General features: G+C 45.6%; 1 protein-coding gene across 1 annotated transcript in view; it reads left to right on the top strand.

The window, feature by feature from the left end:
- ank3b (ankyrin 3b) overlaps positions 1 to 25,851 on the top strand; it is a 236,231-nt gene that overhangs the window by 174,259 nt on the left and 36,121 nt on the right. The window contains 11 exon segments of the mRNA XM_065022916.1: positions 2,414 to 2,638; positions 9,143 to 9,297; positions 9,682 to 9,893; positions 10,805 to 11,109; positions 15,659 to 15,887; positions 16,054 to 16,179; positions 16,767 to 16,892; positions 17,273 to 17,299; positions 18,060 to 18,141; positions 19,156 to 21,115; positions 21,117 to 25,039. Of these exon segments, the coding sequence (XP_064878988.1) occupies positions 2,414 to 2,638; positions 9,143 to 9,297; positions 9,682 to 9,893; positions 10,805 to 11,109; positions 15,659 to 15,887; positions 16,054 to 16,179; positions 16,767 to 16,892; positions 17,273 to 17,299; positions 18,060 to 18,141; positions 19,156 to 21,115; positions 21,117 to 25,039 (7,370 nt within the window).

Genomic DNA, 25,851 nt, shown 5'->3' on the forward strand with positions numbered 1-25,851 from the left:
TGGTTCCCCTGAGAAGGCATTAACCCACTGTTCCCTGAACAAGGCAGTTAACCCACTGTTCCCTGAACAAGGCCAGTAACCACTGTTCCTAGCCTCATTGTAAATAAGAATTGTTTATAGTAACCAGCAGGTAGCCTAGTGGTTAACAGCGTTGGGCCAGTAACCAAATAATAGTAGCAATTTTGTTTAGAGTTTATTCCAGTAACTAGTTTAGAGTAGTGGTTTGTTTATAGGTACTAGTTTATGTTATACTTTAATAGTACTAGTTAATTTTTAGTATTACTTAATTTATAGTACTAGTTCATTTATAGGACTACTTCATTTATAGTACTAGTTAATTTATAGGACTACTTCATTTATAGTACTAGTTTATGTATACTACTAGTTTACGTATATGTACTACTTCATTTATTAAATAGTTCATATGTAGTACGAATTAATTTATAGTCTTACATTATTTATAGTACTAGTTTATAGTGCTAGTTTATGTATAGTACTAGCTTATTTATAGTACTAGTTTATTTATAGTACTAGTTTATTTATAGTACTAGTTTATGTATAGTACTAGTTTATTGTACTACTTAATTTGTAGTACTAGATTATTAATAGGACTAGTTTATAGTACTAGTTTATTTATATCACTACTTTATTTATAGTACTAGTTTATTCACAGTACTAGTTTATTTATAGTACTAGTTTATTTATAGTACTAGTTTATTCATAGTACTACTTTATTTATAGTACTACTTTATTTATAGTACTACTTTATTTATAGTACTAGTTAATTTATATCAGTACTTTATTTATAGTACTAGTTTATTTATTGTCTTTATTTATTTAGAACTACTTCATTTATAGTACTAGTTTATTTATAGTGCTAGTTTATGTATGGTACTAGTTTATTTATAGTACTAGTTTATTTATAGTACTACTTCATTGATAGTACTTGTTTATTTATAGTACTACTTAATTTATAGTACTAGTTTATTTATAATACTAGTTTATTGTACTACTTAATTTGTAGTACTAGATTATTAATAGGACTAGTTTATAGTACTAGTTCATTTATATCACTACGTTATTCATAGTACTAGTTTATTTATAGTACTAGTTTATTTATAGTACTAGTTTATAGTACTAGTTTATTCATAGTACTAGTTTATTTATAGTGTTAGTTTATTCATAGTACTAGTTTATTCATAGTACTAGTTTATAGTACTAGTTTATTCATAGTACTAGTTTATAGTGCTAGTTTATTTATAGTACTAGTTTATTTATAGTACTAGTTTATTTATAGTGCTATTTTATTCATAGTGCTAGTTTATTCATAGTACTAGTTTATAGTACTAGTTTATTTATAGTACTAGTTTATTTCTGTCTTTATTTAACCCCCTAGTATGACTCATAATGATGACTGTGGTTTTTCCTGCTCCTTTTCCTTTCCTCCTGCAGCTTTTCCTCTCCTCTACCTCAGTATGACTCCAGGTGATGATTGGTTACTCTATGTTGTTACCACGGTTACGCTATGTTGTTATCACGGTTTCTGTTACCATAGTTTCTGTTACCACGGTTACTGTTGCCACGGTTTCTCTCTGTGCTTGTTTTATCTGTAATCTACCTCACCTGAATCTACCTCAACACTTAGTAAAGAGACACATCGGAAGATAGGAATGAAATTATTACAAGTAACCCACAATAGATGACATTCTCACATTCTTGTGTCTAGATTTGTACGCGTTCTTAAACTGACATCAGTCCCATTAATTTCATATTGATATCATTTGTATTGGCTGAGTTGCCGCAGGCATCCTCAACACTATCAGCCATAACCTAACAACCATGTTGTTGTAGTAAATGGACTAACTAGCAGAGTGAATAAAGATGTACTATCAGCCATAACCTAACCTCCCTCCCTCCCTCCCTCCCTCCCTCCCTCCCTCCCTTCCTTCCTCCCTCCCTCCCTCCCTCCCTCCTTACATACTTCCTTCCTAACCTCCCTCCCTTCCTTCCTTCCTTCCTTTCCTCCATCCTTCCTTTCCTCCCCTTCCTTCCCTCCCCTTCCTTCCTGTCTGTCTGTTTTTCTGTCTGCCTGCCTGCTTGCCTTCCTTCCTTCCCTCCCTCCCTCCCTCCCTCCCTCCCTCCCTCCTCCCTCCCTCCCTCCCTCCCTCCCTCCCTCCCTCCCTCCCTCCCTCCCTCCCTCCCTCCCCCTCCCTCCCTCTCCCTCTCCCTCCCTCCCTCCCTCTCCCTCCCTCCCTCCCTCCCTCCCCCTCCCTCCCTCCCTCCCTCCCCTCCCTCCCTCCCTCCCTCCCTCCCCCTCCCTCCCACCCTCCCTCCCTCCCTCCCTCCCTCCCTCCCTCCCTCCCTCCCTCCCTCCCTCTCCCTCCTTCCCTCCCTCCCTCCCTCCCTCCTGTAGGTTCCTGGTCAGTTTCATGGTGGACGCACGCGGCGGCTCCATGCGTGGGAGTCGTCATAACGGAATGCGCATCATCATCCCGCCCAGGAAGTGCACGGCTCCGACACGCATCACCTGCCGCCTGGCGAAGAGGCACAAGCTGGCCACGCCCCCACCGATGGTGGATGGAGAGGGATTGGCCAGCAGGCTGGTGGAGGTGGGGCCTGCTGGAGCTCAGTTCCTGGGGTAGGCCTTCACATTGTTTATTTACCTGTTTGTTAGTTTTGATGCTTCTTTCCTCATCTCCATGGAAGCCATCTGTTCTTGTAGTGCTTGGTGTTGATTTGTTATATTGTGGTGTTTCAGTGTTTAGATAGAGGAGCTTTCCCACCTTTGTTCCCATGCCAACACAGACCCCAGTAGACACCAGCACTACTAAACTATTGTAGGTCATTGAAAGAGATTGCTTATAGTCTCCATAGTTAGACACTTCATTGAAAGAGATTGCTTATAGTCTCCATAGTTAGACACTTCATTGAAAGAGACTGCTTATAGTCTCCATAGTTGGACACTTAATTGAAAGAGACTGCTTATAGTCTCCATAGTTGGACACTTCATAGGAAACACTGCTTAAAGACTAAACAAAAGAACGCAGCCTCCACACAGTGATGCTAATGGTGTCTTAGAAGTAGCATCACAGAACTAGCCTCCACATAGTGATGCTAATGGTGTCTTAGAAGTAGCATCACAGAACTAGCCTCCACATAGTGATGCTAATGGTGTCGTAGAGGTAGCATCACAGAACTAGCCTCCACACAGTGATGCTAATGGTGTCGTAGAGGTAGCATCACAGAACTAGCCTCCACACAGTGATGCTAATGTTGTCTTAGAGGTAGCATCACAGAACTAGCCTCCACACAGTGATGTTATTGGTGTCTTAGAGGTAGCATCACAGACCACTTCAGGTGTGGTCAGATGGCCATTTGTTCATGTGCTGTTTTGTAGGAATGCCAGTTTGTTGCTCATATCATCTTCTGTGTCTCTTATTGCTGCTTGGATGTGACTCAGTAAACTGCACCTTCCTAGAAAGCTCCCATGTCTAGACGATGGAGAGATGTTGGTTAGCCGAGTCCTGCAGCTGGGGCCACCAGGAACTAAGTTTATTGGGTAGGAGGAGCATCCCTTAGAGAGACATCAGGCTATCCATGATAGATAATATTAGGACCATCCCATAGAGCAGGGGTTCCCAAACTTTTTCACTCTGGGCCCCCCTTTCCAGCATTGGGGAACATCCCGTGCCCCACCCCCCAACGCGGCCTGCACGCGCGTGTGTCTATTTATATGGGCTCAAGCACTGTTCTTGTTGGTGTAGAGAAGTTTGTATGTTGAAAGTGTTGTATTCATGTGATATTTGAGTGACTAAAAGATGACAACAATATCTAATTGGCTAAAAAACGTAAGTGAAAAAATTACGAACATGACAAGAGGAACTGATGATGCACTACCCAGTTTAGAAAATTATACTGTTACAACTTTCAAGAGTAAGTTTAAAGTTTATTTAAGTTTAAGTAAGTTTATTTAAAAATAATAATAATAATATTGAGGGGGGGGGTCACCCCACAGTTTGGGAACCACTGCCATATAGAGACATCAGCCTGTCCATGCTAGGTAATATAGCACCATCTCCATCACGACCATGTGATTACCACAGAGAGACATCAGGCTGTCCATGCTAGGTAATATAGCACCATCTCCATCACGACCATGTGATTACCACAGAGAGACATCAGGCTGTCCATGCTAGGTAATATAGCACCATCTCCATCACGACCATGTGATTACATCACTGTCCATGCTGGTAATATAGCACCATCTCCAGAGAGACATCAGGCTGTCCATGCTAGGTAATATAGCACCATCTCCATCACGACCATGTGATTACCACAGAGAGACATCAGCCTGTCCATGCTAGGTAATATAGCACCATCTCCATCACGACCATGTGATTACCACAGAGAGACATCAGCCTGTCCATGCTAGGTAATATAGCACCATCTCCATCACGACCATGTGATTACCACAGAGAGACATCAGGCTGTCCATGCTAGGTAATATAGCACCATCTCCATCATCCATGCTAGACCATGTGATTACCACAGAGAGACATCAGGCTGTCCATGCTAGGTAATATAGCACCATCTCCATCACGACCATGTGATTACTACAGAGAGACATCAGGCTGTCCATGCTAGGTAATATAGCACCATCTCTATCACGACCATGTGATTACATCAGGCTGTCCATGCTAGGTAATATAGCACCATCTCTATCACGACCATGTGATTACCACAGAGAGACATCAGGCTGTCCATGCTAGGTAATATAGCACCATCTCCATCACGACCATGTGATTACCACAGAGAGACATCAGGCTGTCCATGCTAGGTAATATAGCACCATCTCCATCACGACCATGTGATTACCACAGAGAGACATCAGGCTGTCCATGCTAGGTAATATAGCACCATCTCCATCACGACCATGTGATTACCACAGAGAGACATCAGGCTGTCCATGCTAGGTAATATAGCACCATCTCCATCACGACCATGTGATTACCACAGAGAGACATCAGGCTGTCCATGCTAGGTAATATAGCACCATCTCCATCACGACCATGTGATTACATCAGGCTGTTCATGCTAGGTAATATAGCACCATCTCCATCACGACCATGTGATTACCACAGAGAGACATCAGGCTGTCCATGCTAGGTAATATAGCACCATCTCCATCACGACCATGTGATTACCACAGAGAGACATCAGGCTGTCCATGCTAGGTAATATAGCACCATCTCCATCACGACCATGTGATTACATCAGGCTGTTCATGCTAGGTAATATAGCACCATCTCCATCACGACCATGTGATTACCACAGAGAGACATCAGGCTGTTCATGCTAGGTAATATAGCACCATCTCCATCACGACCATGTGATTACCACAGAGAGACATCAGGCTGTCCATGCTAGGTAATATAGCACCATCTCCATCACGACCATGTGATTACCACAGAGAGACATCAGCCTGTCCATGCTAGGTAATATAGCACCATCTCCATCACGACCATGTGATTACTACAGAGAGACATCAGCCTGTTCATGCTAGGTAATATAGCACCATCTCCATCACGACCATGTGATTACCACAGAGAGACATCGCTTGGGCTTTTCCCCTCCTGGCTGTTTCAGCTCTTCCTGCTTGTTGGGCATGATACTCACTGCTGCACCAGTATCCAGTTTCAACTGTTCTGCCTTATTATTATTCGACCATGTTGGTCATTTATGAACATTTGAACATCTTGGCCATGTTCTGTTATAATCTCCACCCAGCACAGCCAGAAGAGGACTGGCCACCCCACATAGCCTGGTTCCTCTCTAGGTTTCTTCCTAGGTTTTGGCCTTTCTAGGGAGTTTTTCCTAGCCACCGTGCTTTTACACCTGCATTGCTTGCTGTTTGGGGTTTTAGGCTGGGTTTCTGTACAGCACTTTGAGATATCAGCTGATGTACGAAGGGCTATATAAATACATTTGATTTGATTTGATTTGATTATCCTGCTTGTTGGGCATGATACTCACTGCTACACCAGTATCCTGCTTGTTGGGCATGATACTCACTGCTACACCAGTATCCTGCTTGTTGGGCATGATACTCACTGCTACACCAGTATCCTGCTTGTTGGGCATGATACTCACTGCTACACCAGTATCCTGCTTGTTGGGCATGATACTCACTGCTACACCAGTATCCTGCTTGTTGGGCATGATACTCACTGCTACACCAGTATCCTGCTTGTTGGGCATGATACTCACTGCTACACCAGTATCCTGCTTGTTGGGCATGATACTCTCTGCTACCCAGTATCCTGCTTGTTGGGCATGATACTCACTGCTACACCAGTATCCTGCTTGTTGGGCATGATACTCACTGCTACACCAGTATCCTGCTTGTTGGGCATGATACTCACTGCTACACCAGTATCCTGCTTGTTGGGCATGATACTCACTGCTACACCAGTATCCTGCTTGTTGGGCATGATACTCACTGCTACACCAGTATCCTGCTTGTTGGGCATGATACTCACTGCTGCACCAGTATCCTGCTTGTTGGGCATGATACTCACTGCTGCACCAGTATCCTGCTTGTTGGGCATGATACTCACTGCTACACCAGTATCCTGCTTGTTGGGCATGATACTCACTGCTGCACCAGTATCCTGCTTGTTGGGCATGATACTCACTGCTACACCAGTATCCTGCTTGTTGGGCATGATACTCACTGCTACACCAGTATCCTGCTTGTTGGGCATGATACTCACTGCTGCACCAGTATCCTGCTTGTTGGGCATGATACTCACTGCTACACCAGTATCCTGCTTGTTGGGCATGATACTCACTGCTTGTGGGCATGAGTATCCCAGTATCCTGCTTGTTGGGCATGATACTCTCTGCTGCACCAGTATCCTGCTTGTTGGGCATGATACTCTCTGCTGCACCAGTCCTGCTTGTTGGGCATGATACCTCTGCTGCACCAGTATCCTGCTTGTTGGGCATGATACTCTCTGCTGCACCAGTAATGATACTCTCTGCTGCACCAGTGCTTTGATTGGGCATGATACTCTCTGCTGCACCAGTATCCTGCTTGTTGGGCATGATACTCTCTGCTGCACCAGTACTTGTTGGGCAGATACTCATGCTTATCCTGCCTGTTGGGCATGATACTCACTGCTAAACCAGTATCCTGCTTGTTGGGCATGATACTCACTTGACAGTTCCTGCTGATACACCAGTATCCTGCTGTTGGGCATGATTGGGGGCATGATACTCACTGCTGCACCAGTATCCTGCTTGTTGGGCATGATACTTGAGTTATACCAGTGTCATGATACTCACTGCTATCTCACTGCTGTATCCTGCTTGTGCTCACTGCTACACCAGTATCCTGCTTGTTGGGCATGATACTCACTGCTACACCAGTATCCTGCTTGTTGGGCATGATACTCACTGCTGCAGTATCCTGCTTGTTGGGCATGATACTCACTGCTCACCAGTTCCTGCTTGTTGGGCATGATACTCACTGCTGCACCAGTATCCTGCTTGTTGGGCATGATACTCTCTGCTGCACCAGTATCCTGCTTGTTGGGCATGATACTCTCTGCTGCACCAGTATCCTGCTTGTTGGGCATGATACTCTCTGCTGCACCAGTATCCTGCAGCATGATACTCTCTGCTGCACCAGTATCCTGCTTGTTGGGCATGATACTCTCTGCTCCATGCATCCTGCTTGTTGGGCATGATACTCTCTGCTGCACCAGTATCCTGCTTGTTGGGCATGATACTCTCTGCTGCACCAGTATCCTGCTTGTTGGGCATGATACTCACTGCTGGTCTATGATACTCTCTGCATGTTGCATGATACCTCCTGCAGTCCTGCATCTTGGGCATGATACTCTCTGCTGCACCAGTATCCTGCTTGTTGGGCATGATACTCACTGCTGCACCAGTATCCTGCTTGTGGGCATGATCATACTGCTGCACCAGTATCCTGCTTGTTGGGCATGATACTCTGTCACCAGTATCCTGCTTGGAGGGCATGATACTCACTGGCCCAGTTGGGCATGATACCACTGCTGCACCAGTATCCTGCTTGTTGGGCATGATACTCACTGCTGCACCAGTATCCTGCTTGTTGGGCATGATACTCACTGTTACACCAGTATCCTGCTTGTTGGGCATGATACTCACTGCTGCACCAGTATCCTGCTTGTTGGGCATGATACTCACTGTTACACCAGTATCCCACCAGTATCCTGGTTGGGCTGATACTCACTGGGAAGGAGTATCCTGCTTGTTGGGCATGATACTCACTGCTACACCAGTATCCTGCTGATGAATGGCTAGACCAGTATCCTGCTTGTTGGGCATGATACTAGTACAGTATCCTGCTATCATGACTGCTGATCCTTTCCCAAGTTTGGTTACTAGCCTGAAACCTCCCTTAACAACATGACTTTGATCTGAATGATGGAGAAGGCTGGGTCTCTATGTCCTCAGTCTCTGATAAGTTTCTACTCCCCTCACTAGGTAGCATCTCCTGTCAGTTTAATGGCCAGAACGGGAGTAGATTGCAAGGAGGGACTTACATCTTGACATTTGTTTCATACAAGTTTTCAATTTGCTTGATAAAATACAAAATGAGGCTACATATCAATTCTTCCTCTTGAGTTATATTTTGTGTGTAATTCTCCTCTGTGGCATTTCATAGGATACGGTTATATCATGCCTACATCGCTGGTTCTTTTCCAGTTCTGTGTCATTCTGAGATCTCCTACTGGGACTGTCTACCTTCACATAGTGCAGCTTCTCGTCAGCTTCAGACTTGTCTAACTGCTCCATGCATCGTGTCTGTTCTAATAAATCCAGCTCATTGACATATGTTCCCGTTACAGACGCTACCATGAAAGTCTTTCAGGTCTATTGGCTCTGCATGTGCACCTCCCATCCTCATCTTCAATACCTCTCCAACAACAACTTAAGATATGAGTATAGAAGTCATGTGACATCATACCAACAGCATCTTCACCTCTCCTCTGTCATCCCAGTCGGCTCGGGAGGGGCGGCCATATTGGGGCTGTAGTGTTGTAGTTTGTGTGTAACCACTGAGAAAGCCCTGTGGTTCCCCCTACAGCCCTGTGATCGTGGAGATCCCCCATTTTGGTTCTATGAGGGGGAAGGAGAGGGAGCTGATCATGCTGAGGAGTGAGAATGGAGAGACCTGGAAGGAACATCAGTACGACTGCAAGACAGATGACCTCAATGAGCTGCTCAACGGCATGGATGAAGGTATGGACTATATTATAGGACTATCATTGAGATGGATGACAGTATCGACTTTTATCTACCTCCACAGAGCTGGACAGTTCAGTGTAATAATCATTCTGTTGTCTCTACCTCCACAGAGCTGGACAGTTCAGTGTAATAATCATTCTGTTGTCTCTACCTCCACAGAGCTGGACAGTTCAGTGGAACAGAGCTGGACAGTTCAGTGTAATAATCATTCTGTTGTCTCTACCTCCACAGAGCTGGACAGTTCAGTGTAATAATCATTCTGTTGTCTCTACCTCCACAGAGCTGGACAGTTCAGTGTAATAATCATTCTGTTGTCTCTACCTCCACAGAGCTGGACAGTTCAGTGTAATAATCATTCTGTTGTCTCTTCCTCCACAGAGCTGGACAGCGCCAAGGACCTGGAGAAGAAGCGTATATGTCGCATCATCACCAAGGATTTCCCACAGTACTTTGCGGTGGTGTCTCGTATCAGACAGGAGAGCAGCCAGATGGGCCCTGAGGGAGGAGTCCTCTCCAGCCTGACACTTCCATTGGTCCAGGCCTCCTTCCCAGAGGGGGCGCTCACCAAGAAGATACGCGTGGGACTGCAGGTTTGTCTGGTAACAGTGCTGAACTGTTCTGAGAACAGTTAAACCATCACACTGTACCTGAACTGTTCTGAGAACAGGTTAACCATCACACTGTATCTGAACTGTTCTGGGAACAGGTTAACCATCACACTGTATCTGAACTGTTCTGGGAACAGGTTAACCATCACACTGTACCTGAACTGTTCTGGGAACAGGGTAACCATCACACTGTATCTGAACTGTTCTGAGAACAGGTTAACCATCACACTGTACCTGAACTGTTCTGAGAACAGGTTAATCATCATACTCTACCTGAACTGTTCTGAGAACAGGTTAACCATCATACTCTACCTGAACTGTTCTGAGAACAGGTAAACCATCACACTGTACCTGAACTGTTCTGAGAACAGGTAAACCATCACACTGTACCTGAACTGTTCTGAGAACAGGTTAACCATCATACTGTACCTGAACTGTTCTGAGAACAGGTAAACCATCACACTGTACCTGAACTGTTCTGAGAACAGGTTAACCATCATACTCTACCTGAACTGTTCTGAGAACAGGTTAACCATCATACTCTACCTGAACTGTTCTGAGAACAGGTTAACCATCATACTCTACCTGAACTGTTCTGAGAACAGGTTAACCATCATACTGTACCTGAACTGTTCTGAGAACAGGTTAACCATCATACTGTACCTGAACTGTTCTGAGAACAGGTTAACCATCATACTCTACCTGAACTGTTCTGAGAACAGGTTAACCATCATACTGTATCTGAACTGTTCTGAGAACAGGTTAACCATCACACTGTACCTGTTTACTGTAGTTGTTATGAGCCGAATTAATCACTTGTTGAATAAGTGTTTCAACTGTGGAACAGCGTTTCTGATTGGCTGATTATGAACTTTGATTCTGATTGGTTCTAGGCCCAGCCGGCTCCTGATGACATGGTGAAGAAGATCCTTGGTAACCGGGCAACATTCAGCCCCATAGTGACGGTGGAACCTCGACGCAGGAAGTTCCACAAACCCATCACCATGACGATCCCGGTCCCGCCCTTGTCAGGGGAGGGGGTTAGCAATGGCTACAAGGGAGATTCCACCCCCTGCCTGAGGTTGCTATGCAGCATCACCGGCGGAACCTCTCCTGCCCAATGGGAGGACATCACTGGGACCACGCCCCTAACCTTCGTCAACGACTGTGTCTCCTTCACTACCAATGTCTCTGCCAGGTAAGACTGACTCCTTCACCACCAATGTCTCTGCCAGGTAAGACTGACTCCTTCACTACCAATGTCTCTGCCAGGTAAGACCTTGTCTCCTTCACTACCAATGTCTCTGCCAGGTAAGACTGTTTCTCCTTCACTACCAATGTCTCTGCCAGGTAAGACTGACTCCTTCACCACCAATGTCTCTGCCAGGTAAGACTGTCTCCTTCACTACCAATGTCTCTGCCAGGTAAGACTGTCTCCTTCACTACCAATGTCTCTGTCATGTAAGACTGTGTCTCCTTCACCACCAATGTCTCTGCCAGGTAAGACTGTGTCTCCTTCACTACCAATGTCTCTGCCAGGTAAGACTGTGTCTCCTTCACCACCAATGTTTCTGCCAGGTAAGACTGTCTCCTTCACCACCAATGTTTCTGCCAGGTAAGACTGACTCCTTCACCACCAATGTCTCTGCCAGGTAAGACTGTCTCCTTCACTACCAATGTCTCTGCCAGGTAAGACTGTCTCCTTCACTACCAATGTCTCTGTCATGTAAGACTGTGTCTCCTTCACCACCAATGTCTCTGCCAGGTAAGACCTTGTCTCCTTCACTACCAATGTCTCTGCCAGGTAAGACTGTCTCCTTCACTACCAATGTCTCTGCCAGGTAAGACTGTCTCCTTCACTACCAATGTCTCTGCCAGGTAAGACTGTCTCCTTCACTACCAATGTCTCTGTCATGTAAGACTGTGTCTCCTTCACCACCAATGTCTCTGCCAGGTAAGACTGTGTCTCCTTCACTACCAATGTCTCTGCCAGGTAAGACTGTCTCCTTCACTACCAATGTCTCTGTCATGTAAGACTGTGTCTCCTTCACTACCAATGTCTCTGCCAGGTAAGACTGTGTCTCCTTCACTACCAATGTCTCTGCCAGGTAAGACTGTATCTCCTTCACTACCAATGTCTCTGCCAGGTAAGACTGTATCTCCTTCACTACCAATGTCTCTGCCAGGTAAGACTGTATCTCCTTCACTACCAATGTCTCTGCCAGGTAAGACTGTGTCTCCTTCACTACCAATGTCTCTGCCAGGTAAGACTGTCTCCTTCACTACCAATGTCTCTGCCAGGTAAGACTGTCTCCTTCACTACCAATGTCTCTGCCAGGTAAGACTGTCTCCTTCACCACCAATGTCTCTGCCAGGTAAGACTGTCTCCTTCACTACCAATGTCTCTGCCAGGTAAGACTGTCTCCTTCACTACCAATGTCTCTGCCAGGTAAGACTGTGTCTCCTTCACCACCAATGTCTCTGCCAGGTAAGACTGTGTCTCCTTCACTACCAATGTCTCTGCCAGGTAAGACTGTCTCCTTCACTACCAATGTTTCTGCCAGGTAAGACTGTGTCTCCTTCACCACCAATGTCTCTGCCAGGTAAGACTGTCTCCTTCACTACCAATGTCTCTGCCAGGTAAGACTGTATCTCCTTCACTACCAATGTCTCTGCCAGGTAAGACTGTATCTCCTTCACTACCAATGTCTCTGCCAGGTAAGACTGTCTCCTTCACTACCAATGTCTCTGCCAGGTAAGACTGACTCCTTCACTACCAATGTCTCTGCCAGGTAAGACTGTCTCCTTCACTACCAATGTCTCTGCCAGGTAAGACTGTATCTCCTTCACTACCAATGTCTCTGCCAGGTAAGACTGTATCTCCTTCACTACCAATGTCTCTGCCAGGTAAGACTGTATCTCCTTCACTACCAATGTCTCTGCCAGGTAAGACTGACTCCTTCACTACCAATGTCTCTGCCAGGTAAGACTGACTCCTTCACTACCAATGTCTCTGCCAGGTAAGACTGTCTCCTTCACTACCAATGTCTCTGCCAGGTAAGACTGTCTCCTTCACTACCAATGTCTCTGCCAGGTAAGACTGACTCCTTCACTACCAATGTCTCTGCCAGGTAAGACTGACTCCTTCACTACCAATGTCTCTGCCAGGTAAGACTGTCTCCTTCACTACCAATGTCTCTGCCAGGTAACACAACTGGCTTTACTGGGTTGTTACGTCCATTTACTTTCCATGTGGTTATACTCTAAAAGCTTAAATATTAACACAATGTTACAGATGGCATGAGGTATTCTCAGTGTTATTATACTACAGATGACATGAGTTATTTATTATACTACAGATGACATTATTCTCACTTAGATGACATGAGTCATTTAGCAGTATTATACTCAGATGACATGAGGTATTCTCAGTGTTATTATACTACAGATGACATGAGGTATTCTCAGTGTTATTATACTACAGATGACATGAGGTATTCTCAGTGTTATTATACTACAGATGACATGAGGTATTCTCAGTGTTATTATACTACAGATGACATGAGGTATTCTCAGTGTTATTATACTACAGATGACATGAGGTATTCTCAGTGTTATTATACTACAGATGACATGAGGTATTCTCAGTGTTATACTATAGATGACATGAGGTATTCTCAGTGTTATTATACTACAGATGACATGAGGTATTCTCAGTGTTATTATACTACAGATGACATGAGGTATTCTCAGTGTTATACTATAGATGACATGAGGTATTCTCAGTGTTATTATACTACAGATGACATGAGGTATTCTCAGTGTTATACTATAGATGACATGAGGTATTCTCAGTGTTATTATACTACAGATGACATGAGGTATTCTCAGTGTTATTATACTATAGATGACATGAGGTATTCTCAGTGTTATTATACTACAGATGACATGAGGTATTCTCAGTGTTATTATACTACAGATGACATGAGGTATTCTCAGTGTTATACTATAGATGACATGAGGTATTCTCAGTGTTATTATACTACAGATGACATGAGGTATTCTCAGTGTTATTATACTACAGATGACATGAGGTATTCTCAGTGTTATACTATAGATGACATGAGGTATTCTCAGTGTTATTATACTACAGATGACATGAGGTATTCTCAGTGTTATTATACTATAGATTACATGAGGTATTCTCAGTGTTAATATACTACAGATGACATGAGGTATTCTCAGTGTTATTATACTACAGATGACATGAGGTATTCTCAGTGTTATTATACTACAGATGACATGAGGTATTCTCAGTGTTATTATACTATAGATGACATGAGGTATTCTCAGTGTTATTATACTACAGATGACATGAGGTATTCTCAGTGTTATTATACTACAGATGACATGAGGTATTCTCAGTGTTATTATACTATAGATGACATGAGGTATTCTCAGTGTTATTATACTATAGATGACAAGAGGTATTCTCAGTGTTATTATACTATAGATGACATGAGGTATTCTCGGTGTTATTATACTACAGATGACATGAGGTATTCTCAGTGTTATTATACTACAGATGACATGAGGTATTCTCAGTGTTATTATACTATAGATGACATGAGGTATTCTGTTATACTATAGATGACATGAGGTATTCTCAGTGTTATTATACTACAGATGACATGAGGTATTCTCAGTGTTATTATACTATAGATGACATGAGGTATTCTCAGTGTTATTATACTATAGATGACATGAGGTATTCTCAGTGTTATTATACTATAGATGACATGAGGTATTCTCAGTGTTATTATACTACAGATGACATGAGGTATTCTCAGTGTTATTATACTACAGATGACATGAGGTATTCTCAGTGTTATTATACTACAGATGACATGAGGTATTCTCAGTGTTATTATACTACAGATGACATGAGGTATTCTCAGTGTTATTATACTATAGATGACATGAGGTATTCTCAGTGTTATTATACTACAGATGACATGAGGTATTCTCAGTGTTATTATACTACAGATGACATGAGGTATTCTCAGTGTTATTATACTATAGATGACATGAGGTATTCTCAGTGTTATTATACTATAGATGACATGAGGTATTCTCAGTGTTATTATACTATAGATGACATGAGGTATTCTCGGTGTTATTATACTACAGATGACATGAGGTATTCTCAGTGTTATTATACTACAGATGACATGAGGTATTCTCAGTGTTATTATACTATAGATGACATGAGGTATTCTCAGTGTTATACTATAGATGACATGAGGTATTCTCAGTGTTATTATACTACAGATGACATGAGGTATTCTCAGTGTTATTATACTATAGATGACATGAGGTATTCTCAGTGTTATTATACTATAGATGACATGAGGTATTCTCAGTGTTATTATACTATAGATGACATGAGGTATTCTCAGTGTTATTATACTACAGATGACATGAGGTATTCTCAGTGTTATTATACTACAGATGACATGAGGTATTCTCAGTGTTATTATACTACAGATGACATGAGGTATTCTCAGTGTTATTATACTATAGATGACATGAGGTATTCTCAGTGTTATACTATAGATGACATGAGGTATTCTCAGTGTTATTATACTACAGATGACATGAGGTATTCTCAGTGTTATTATACTACAGATCCTTGTCCTCTGTCCTGTGTGTGTTGCTAACCTGTATCTGTCCTGTGTGTGTTGCAGGTTCTGGCTTGCTGACTGCCACCAGATCCCAGAGACTGTAGGCCTTGCCACCCAGCTGTACAGAGAGCTCATCTGTGTTCCTTACATGGCCAAGTTCGTGGTGTTCGCCAAGATGAACGACCCTATGGAGTCCCGCCTGCGCTGCTTCTGTATGACAGACGACAAGGTGGACAAAACCCTGGAACAGCAGGAGAACTTTGAGGAGGTGGCCAGGAGCAAAGACATCGAGGTGGGTTTCACCTGCTGCCTTCACTTCCTATGTACATCTCCTGCTCTCATCCATCACAATGCTGGGAAATGTATTCCTACACCATACATGATTCTAGAATGACTTGAACACTGTATGGTTAGACCAAGCTGTGTGATCAGGATGTCATTATGCTGTTGTCTCCTAGGTTCTGGAGGGGAGGCCCATCTATGTGGACTGCTATGGTAACTTAGCTCCTCTGACCAAGGCTGGACAGCTACTGGTGCTCAACTTCTACGCATTCAAGGAGAACCGGCTTCCTTTCTGTGTGAAGGTACACATACTATACTACTGTCTTGATGTCCTCCACTGAGTCATGGCCTGGGTAGGAGGCTACTTGATGTTCCCCACTGACTCATGGCCTGGGTAGGAGGCTGCTTGATGTTCTCCACTGACTCATGGCCTGGGTAGGAGGCTGCTTGATGTTCTCCACTGAGTCATGGCCTGGGTAGGAGGCTGCTTGATGTTCTCCACTGAGTCATGGCCTGGGTAGGAGGCTGCTTGATGTTCTCCACTGAGTCATGGCCTGGGTAGGAAGCTGCTTGATGTTCTCCACTGAGTCATGGCCTGGGTAGGAAGCTGCAACGGAACCAGTACTGATTGGAACAAACAGCTTTAGAACAAGGCCCGGAGGCCATAACCTCGTTCCATCCTGCCTCCCATTGATCTGCCAATTGATCCCCCCCGCACTTTAATGAGTGCTCTCCCTTCATGAACTAATCTTACCCTCAGGAACTCTTAGGATAGAGGTTTCCTGACATCACAGTCAGTAGTAGGGTTGATCTATAGCATTAAGAGCCGTAAACTGTGTGCATTCGTTCATGTAGCGAGTATCCCCTAAATGCTTTGGTTCCTCTCTAGGTCAGAGACAACAGCCAGGAGCCGTGTGGCCGTCTGACATTCCTGAAGGAGACCACTAAGACCGCTAAGGGTCTTCCCCAGACGGCCGTGTGTAACCTGAACATCACCCTACCTGCGCTGAAGAAGGTAAGCACTCAGCTGTTGTGATGGCTGTGTTTCATATCATCCCATCCTCATTCAGGGGGATAGAGCAGTATGTTAGAGGTGAAGTGCTGCCTGAGTGTGTCTTTTATCTGTTTTGAGCTTCATAGTGGTTATCTTTGGCTGTTTCCTAGCCAACCAAATCTCCCATCTGATTTGGGACTTCATGCTTTGGTGCCTTGTTCTTTTCAACTGGCTGACTTTGTGGTTGTTGCCGTGGTTTCTGTGGCTTCTAATCTGCTGTAAGTGTTGGATTTGGCTTTGCGGTGGCTTCTCTAACTGTTTCTGTCAATCACTCCTTTTCACATCCTGTCCATTCCCCTCCTTATTCCACCTGTTTCTGCAATGCATCTTGGGAACCCAAGGAAATGGAGTCAGACCCAGATGAAGAGGTAATATACAGTACCCTGGTGACCTTTACCCCTGTCCCTCCATGGCTGTGCTTCTCTGGTGACCTAGCTGTCCAATAAGGCACTGCTCTGTGTCCTCTGCTGCTCCCATTGGTTCATCTAGCTCTGCTTTTGTGAGGCTTCTGAACTGTCTGCATCTACATACTGCATGATGTGTCACAATGTAAACCCTTGGCTCTACCTCTACCCATCCACCCATGTCCCCTGATCTGTCCCTTTAGGAAAACACTCTTAAGTTAACCTTGCAGAGCTGTTGGTGATTTACTGCTTAGATTTGAAGAAGAACACTTTTCTACCAATAAGCCAAAGGAAATCAATCCATGGTTGATTTCCTTTACATACGTTGTTAGTAGGCTACCGTTAAGGATGTGTGGTGTTTTAATGTAACAATGTTGTAGTAACACGGGCCAGTTTAATTATCACAGTTCTTAGAAGAGACACAGTCAGTAAACCCAGAGATAGCTGCAACCATTTACTGTCCGTTATAAAACCCTACATTTCAGATCCTATTGATCTGACGAGTTGACCCAGAGATAAAACCCTACATTTCAGATCCTATTGATCTGACGAGTTGACCCAGAGATAAAACCCTACATTTCAGATCCTATTGATCTGACGAGTTGACCCAGAGATAAAACCCTACATTTCAGATCCTATTGATCTGACGAGTTGAGTAGTCAGGTAATGTCAGGTAATCCATCTTCTAACAGAGAACTGATAGGATGTTGTGTTGTTGTTGCAGACTGAAAAGCCCGAACGACGTCATACCTTTACATCTCTAGCTTTACGTAAGCGTTACAGCTATCTCGCCGAGCCCGCCACGAGTGAGTGAGACATTTTCACTAACTTCTATAACAATAATAATCTGCTTGGAGTTGATTTGCATTAACATATTGAGTGAGTAATACAGATTATAGCTAGTACATATTTTATATGTGATATCTGCATATTCTCACCTACATAACTTGTATTGTAAGTCCACATGCTCGTTTCTGACATGGTTTACTTTGCATGGTTTGGTTTGATTCGTATTTTAACTTACTGTGCTGTGCTTGCCCACAACGTGTTTTTTTATCATTTAAGATATTATTTTTTCACCGGCAATAAAATAACTCAAATCGCGCCATACAGATTTGGCTTTGATTGACTCCCATAATGATTGGCTTTGTGATTGTATAGCTTTTCCTTTCTGTGGTATGGAAATGCATGGAAGGTCACTACTGACTTTCTCTCAGCTGCTACAGTCTCCACCGTAGGCGCTTGTCACTAAGGGTTCTCAGTCTTGCACGACATGTAGAGATATCATGGAGCTGAAAACCTAGAGCTGCGTTCTGCCATGTGTCTTGCTGTGATACAGACAGATGGAGGCTTCTGTATAGTGTTCACCTCTGTTTTTGTCAGAACCACCCTCATTGGGGAATAATGGAAAGGTGGAACATCAGACCGAACAGATAAAAGACACAGATGGATCTGCTAGTCAGAGGAATGTAGCACAGCCCAACGTGCACAGAGAACAGTGTGATGTTATTCTGTGTATTTTGTCTTGTTGCCATGGTTATGTTTAGTTTTGTCCTGGTCTTAGTGATTGTTTTGCTGTCTGTGCTTCGTTGGGCTTCTTTTCCATCTTTGCTGTGTAACGTTGTCGTAACCATGGATCATAGTGGATCATGTTTCCTTTTACGGCTCCATCATTTCCCATTTCAACTCTTCATCACAGCATTGTTCTTCCTCCCTTGATAACAGAAGCGTCACTGACACATGTTTTCCCTCTGGTCTCTCTGTTTTTTCAACCATTTTCTGTTGGATTTCTGTTGGATTTCATTTTGCTTTATTTAAAGAAACAGTTGAGCGAAGCACAGCAAGAACACTGCCTGCTGGTTACACTCACAAACCTGTCTTTTCAACAAGATCTTACCCGGCATGGTCGACTGCGCCTCTTCCCCACACTGTCCAAGCAAGGAGTGGACTGGGCTCCCTCTCAGGCTCACCGTCCAACACACCATCTGCATCGCCACTGAAGTCCGTCTGGTTGCTCTCCTCCGCCTCTCCAATCAAATCCACCCTCGGAGCCTCACCGCCACATTCAGTCAAGTCCTCTGGCGACATAGCTTCTTTACCTGTCAGATCCTATAGAACTATGGCCTCCCCTATTAAGACTGTTGTACAGCAGGCCCAGTACCCGGTCCAGGTCTCTGCCAGTCTGGTGTCCTCTTCCTCTAAACCTGGAGCAGATCCTGTCTTCATTAAAGGACTATCCACCCCATTTTCTTCCAGGACCACCCCAGCCTCTAACACAGGGTCTGTTCCAGATAGATCAACCATGACTCAACCCGAATCTCCCAAATGCACAGCCAACATGTACACCTTACCCTTCAAATCAGTCCTGTCGTCTTCATCCTCCTCCCCTGTCAGAACCATCGCTGGTCTGTCCTCCTCATCCTCCTCCCCTGTCAGAACCATCGCTGGTCTGTCCTCCTCATCCTCCTCCCCTGTCAGAACCATTCCTGGCCTGTCCACTACTTCAGCTACATCTAAGGGGAAGGCCCTCCCCTCGCTGTCCTCACCAGCCCACTCCTCAGAACCCTCTGCTATGGTGAATGGATTAGTTTCTCCTATGAAGTACGCCTCTTCTTCTCAGTCCTCCTCCCCCTGCTCCTGTTTGCTCTCTGATAGGTCTAGCAGTCTGCAGGAGAGGATACAGACCACCACTCACACCGCCACTTCCAGTGTCAGTGCAGCTATAAATGAGGCTGAAAGGACATTTAACTCTTCAGGGTACGGAACACTCAAATCAGTGTCGTCACGGAGATCTAACACCTCAACTTCTGTCTACGGCTCTATGAGGTCTCAAACCTCTTCCACCACCTCAGCAACATCCAATACAATGACTGTACCTGTATACTCTTTTCTCAATGCTGCGACCGAGTCCCCAATGAAAAAAGGGCCTGGGTCGCTGAAGATGTCGCCTGCAGACTCTCGCAGGTCAAAGACGGCAGTGAAGTCCCCTCCTTACATCACCCCCCCAGGGCTCACTCTAACCCCACCCTCCTCCCTATCCTCCAATCAGGACATCCTGAAAGACGTGGCCGATATGAAGGAGGACCTGATCAGGATGACGGCCATCTTGCAGACTGTCCCCAGAACAGCCAGGAATGTTCAGTCTCAGACCCCTAAAGAGCCTAAGATGGAGGATGAGGAGCCCTTCACCATAGTAGAGAAAGTGAAGGAGGATCTAGTTAAAGTCAGTGAGATACTGACCAAGGATGTGGTGAGTGATAGTCAAGCCTGTAGAGGGAAGCCTGTAGAGGAGGAGTGGGAGGAGTTCTCTAAAGATGAGTTAGAGGAAGCCCAGCAAAGTGCTAAGGAATTATTTCACCCTCCGTTTGACGCTAACACCCTCTCCTTTAGGCCCCAGTCTATGCCCAGTAAAGAGTTGAATTTAGCCAAGGTTGTTGACTACCTGGCCAATGACATAGGTGCTAGTTCTCTTTCTAAGATGGCCGAGATGAAGAGCAGATATGAGGAGGCAAAAAGAGAAGGGGAGGACAAACAGAAACTAAAAAAACTCAAGATGCCTCCTCCAGGCATGCGTACCTCTGCCTCTGAGAAAGACTTATGTAAACTAGCAGAGTCATATTATGGACCTGACACCATATTGGAGTCACCAGAGGACTTATCTCATGAGCAGGATAAGAGTCCTCTGTCAGACAGCGGCTTTGAAACCAGGAGTGAAAAGACTCCTTCAGCCCCCCAAAGTGCAGAGAGCACCGGGCCCAAACCCCCCTTCACTGACCCCATCCCCCTGCATCACCGAGACTAGGACCGAGGTGGTCCATATCAGGAGCTACGAGCACCCAGACGAACCCTGTGAGGTGCAGATGGAGGAGGCAGCCTCAGCATCGCCGGCCTGCATTGAACCAGAGGCCTCCGCCGCCTCCATCAAAGACAAAGTCAAATCATTCCAGATCAAAGTGTGTGACGACTCTGACTCTGTCGTTAGCAAGAGCATGAGGCTCAAAGAGGAGACCCACATCACCACCACGACGCGCATGGTTTACCACAAGCCGCAGCTGAAAGACGGCTCGGAGAGGATCGAGGAGACCATGTCAGTCAGAGACATCATGAAAGCATTCCAGTCCGGAAGGGACCCCTCCAAAGAACTTGCTGGACTGTTTGAGCACAAGGCTGGCCAGGACTCTGTCAAAGGGGATGAACTCACCCCCAGGTTCATTGATAATGACACTAAAGCCAAAAGAATAATGGAGGTTCACATAGAAAAAGAAGGAAACACATTCCAACCAACTGAGGTGATTATCAGGGAGACCAAGAAGATTCCAGACTCTTATTTCTATAAAGGAGACCACAGAATCCAAGAAATGCCTGATTACGACGAGGCGCCGCAGGAAGGGGAGGAGCTTACTGCCAATGACAGCCGGCCCAGCTCCGCTCAGCTCATGGCCGATGACTCCTACAAAGCTCTCAAACTGCTCAGCCAGCACTCTGTAGAGTATCACGATGACGAGCTCTCTGAACTCAGGGGAGAGTCTTACAGGTTCGCTGAGAAGATGCTACGTTCTGAGAAACTAGACATATCCCACTCTGATACAGAAGATTCTATGGCTGACCACCAAACACACCGAATTACCTCAGAGTCGCATGGGGAAGAGAGTGATTACGGTGAGAAAGAGGCCGTGCCCAGGAAAGAGTTCACTTTCAAGTCATCAAAGGATACATACTCTAAGTCAGGTAAATGTTCTCATAAGGATGACAAGTTTGACAAAGTGACAGTGTTGCATTACACCACAGAGCCAGGCAGCCCAAAACATGCAGTGTGGATGCGTTTCACTGAGGACAAGCTGGACAGGAACAGAGAGAAGCTCATCTACGAGGACCGCGTGGATCAAACTGTCAAGGAAGCCGAGGAGAAACTAAGCGAGGTCTCTCAGTTTTTCCGTGACAAAACTGAGAAACTGAACGACGAGCTGCAATCCCCGGAGAAAAAGCCTCCAAAGAGAGACCCCAGGGAGACCAGGTCTGGGCCCAGCTCCACCTGTAATAGCCCAGAGAAAACCCAGCAAAAAGCCAGGGCAGAGGGAGAGGAGTGGGGCAAGGGAAGGGGGAACAAACTGCTCAGTAGTACGACTGAGAGGAGGACCTCTAGTCTACCCAACAGTCCAGAGAGAGCTGTTCTCTCCCGCTTCAGTGAGGATACATCCGAACAGCAGACAAAGGTAGAGGAACGGTCTGAGCCAAACCAGGTTAAAGCCTCCTTCTCTAGAGTGAGCTCTGTTAGGATGAAGTTCGAATCAGAGGCTCAGAACCAAGATAAGAGTAGTCCTGAGCTAGTACAGTCCACACCCCCAGTCAGCAGGCTGCAGGAGAACAAGCTGCCAATGAATCAACTGTTCACTGGAGGAAAGACAACTAAAGGGTCTGAGGCCACAGAGGAAGGAAGTCCTTTTAAAAAGACTCCAGAGAAACTGAAAGGACCTGCCTCCAATAGCAGTAAGTCAGTTGTCTCACCAGCTGCCCCAAAACAGTCAGGAGACAAACTGCCTAATAAGAACCTACCATACACCACAGCCCAAAAACACCTAACAGGTCAGACTGATAAAGAATCAGAGAAAACAAGCCCATTGAGCCAGGAGAGTCAGGTCATTGGTATTAGTAAGGGTGTAAAGGGGCCACCATCACATAGTCCTACACATGACACACCCAAGGAGAACAGTGGGGAAGTTGAAAAAGAACACGTTTCTATGAGGGATTCTCCTTCCAAACATGTTGCATCAAGTCCCACAACCAATAGGGTTGCTCATTCTGAACCTGTGTCTAAAGACCATGGGGTTGCACAAAACAAGAATCTTAGAAAAAAGACAGAGTCCCAGATCCCAGTCAGGTCTGTGTCTAGTCACTCAGACAGCGATCAGTCAGAGAAACCAAAACAAGACACAATAACTAAGCCATTTGAAAAGATATCCCAAATCCCCATACTAAATAAGAACAGAATGCAGGTCAGCCCAGTAACAAGCCCTACAAAGGCAGAAGAACTAACAGACACATCTCTTGAAATATTAGATAATGCACCAAAAGATTCTAACTTGAACAATGTGCGTGACACTTGTACAAGAGAAATACAAGAGAGATTAGCGCCAGAGACAACCACCACCAGAGAAAACTTCAAAGGCATCAAAACGTTACCTGTCTATGTGAGTGTCCAGGTGGGTAGGCAGGGAGAGAGAGAGGGCAGAGGAGGAGTACTGTACAAACAGAAACAGCCCTCGTCGCCTCAGGCCAGTCCTGACGATGACACGCTAGAGCAGGTATCTTTCATAGACAGCTCAGGGAAGAGTCCCCTCACCCCAGAGACCCCTAGCTCAGAGGAGATCAGCTATGACCTCACCTCCAGAACACCAGACTCCATCCTGGGCTTCACTCCCTTCCAGCCTAGCCCTATCCCAGAGGTCTCTGAGGACTCCTCAGAGGAGGAGCAGGGCCAGGTATTTTCCTTCAAGGACTTCAGACCAGAGACACCTAATGTCACAGCAGCTGACCTTAAGAATGGAAACCACCAGGCTGGACAGACACCTAAAGACAAAGGAGTAGCATACATCCAGTTCCCCCCTCCGCCTCCCCTGGACTCTGAGCAGTCCAGCCCTGAGAAGAAGAAGAAGGGATCATCTGGTTCCTCTGAGGCAGAAATGGAGATGATGGAGGTCAACCTCCAGGAAGAGCATGATAAACACCTCACGGAGCCCATCATCAGAGTCCAGCCCCCCTCCCCAGTCCCCCCCGGGACTGACGACAGTGACTCTAGTGACGATGAGTCTGTCTTCCAGCCCATCTCCTTTAAGAAATACACCTTTAAGATCTCAGAGGGGCAGGAGCAGGAGCTCAAGAATGGGTCCAAATCCACAACACAGGATAGAAACGGCAAAGAGCCAGGAACAAACAGAACTAATGGAACGTATGAAGCTGGTAAAACAGAGGAGTATGACTCTGAACAGAATGGAAATGACCAGTCCATAACAGACTGTTCTATCGCCACGACGGCAGAGTTCTCTCATGACACTGACGCTACTGAGATCGACTCCCTGGATGGGTATGACATGCAGGATGAGGATGATGGTCTGTGTGAGATGGACACTAAACCCTTCAGCCTGCCGGACAGCAGGAAGGACGTGTGGACCTCAGAGAGCATGCTCCGGTCCTGCGACCGCTCCTTCAGTCAGACCAAACTAGAGGCCATTGAAGAGGAAAAAACACCGGAGGAGGAATGCAGAAAGGCTCAAGCTAAAAGTGATCCAGTTGACATAAAAACAGACGAGGCCAGCTCTCAGGGCCAGAAGGACAACGATGGGTTTTCTGATACGTACTTTAGTTACAAGCTAGAGGAGGCGTTTGACTCTCCGTTTAAAACTGTTGCTACTAAAGGTCTGGACTTTGACCCCTGGTCCAGTATAGGAGGAGACAATGAAGTGGTTGACGCCAGGATAAAAGACGACGAGCCGAAGCCGTTTGGACTGGCAGCAGACGACAGATCACAGGCCACGACCCCAGACACGACCCCTGCCAGAACCCCGACCGATGATAGCACCACGCCAACTAGCGAGCCAAACCCTTTCCCCTTCCATGAAGGGAAGATGTTTGAGATGACTCGCAGTGGTGCGATTGACATGAGCAAGCGGGATATTGTTGAAGAAAGACTGCAGTTTTTTCAGATTGGTGAGCATAACTCTGAAGGGATGTCAGGGGGCGTAAGGGACTAGGTCATTGGGGATAAGGTCAGTTGTAATCATGTCACAGACATGGGGTAAAGGCCTCTAATGAGGCCCCTGTTAGACTAGCCCCTGACTGGGTAGAGGCCTCTAATGAGGCCCCAATTAGACTATCCCCTGACTGGGTAGAATCCTCTAATGAGGCCCCTGTTAGACTAGCCCCTGACTGGGTAGAGGCCTCTAATGAGGCCGCAATTAGACTAGCACCTGACTGCGTAAAGGCCTGTAATGAGGCCCCTGTTAGACCAGCCCCTGACTGGGTAGAGGCCCCTCCAGAATATCAAGTCCCTGACTGTCTTTCAGACCACTGCCCCTGGCAGTACCATTCAGAGCACCACACCAGCCCCTGGTAGTACCATTCAGAGCACCACACCAGCCCCTGGTAGTACCATTCAGAGCACCACACCCTGGTAGTACCATTCAGAGCACCACACCCTGGCAGTACCATTCAGAGCACCACACCCTGGTAGTACCATTCAGAGCACCACACCCTGGTAGTACCATTCAGAGCACCACACCCTGGTAGTACCATTCAGAGCACCACACCCTGGTAGTACCATTCAGAGCACCACACCCTGGTAGTACCATTCAGAGCACCACACCCTGGTAGTACCATTCAGAGCACCACACCCTGGTAGTACCATTCAGAGCACCACACCCTGGTAGTACCATTCAGAGCACCACACCCTGGCAGTACCATTCAGAGCACCACACCAGCCCCTGGCAGTACCATTCAGAGCACCACACCCTGGCAGTACC

Source organism: Oncorhynchus nerka, linkage group LG10 (assembly GCF_034236695.1).
Source record: "Oncorhynchus nerka isolate Pitt River linkage group LG10, Oner_Uvic_2.0, whole genome shotgun sequence".
In the NCBI taxonomy this organism is placed as follows: Eukaryota; Metazoa; Chordata; class Actinopteri; order Salmoniformes; family Salmonidae; genus Oncorhynchus; species Oncorhynchus nerka.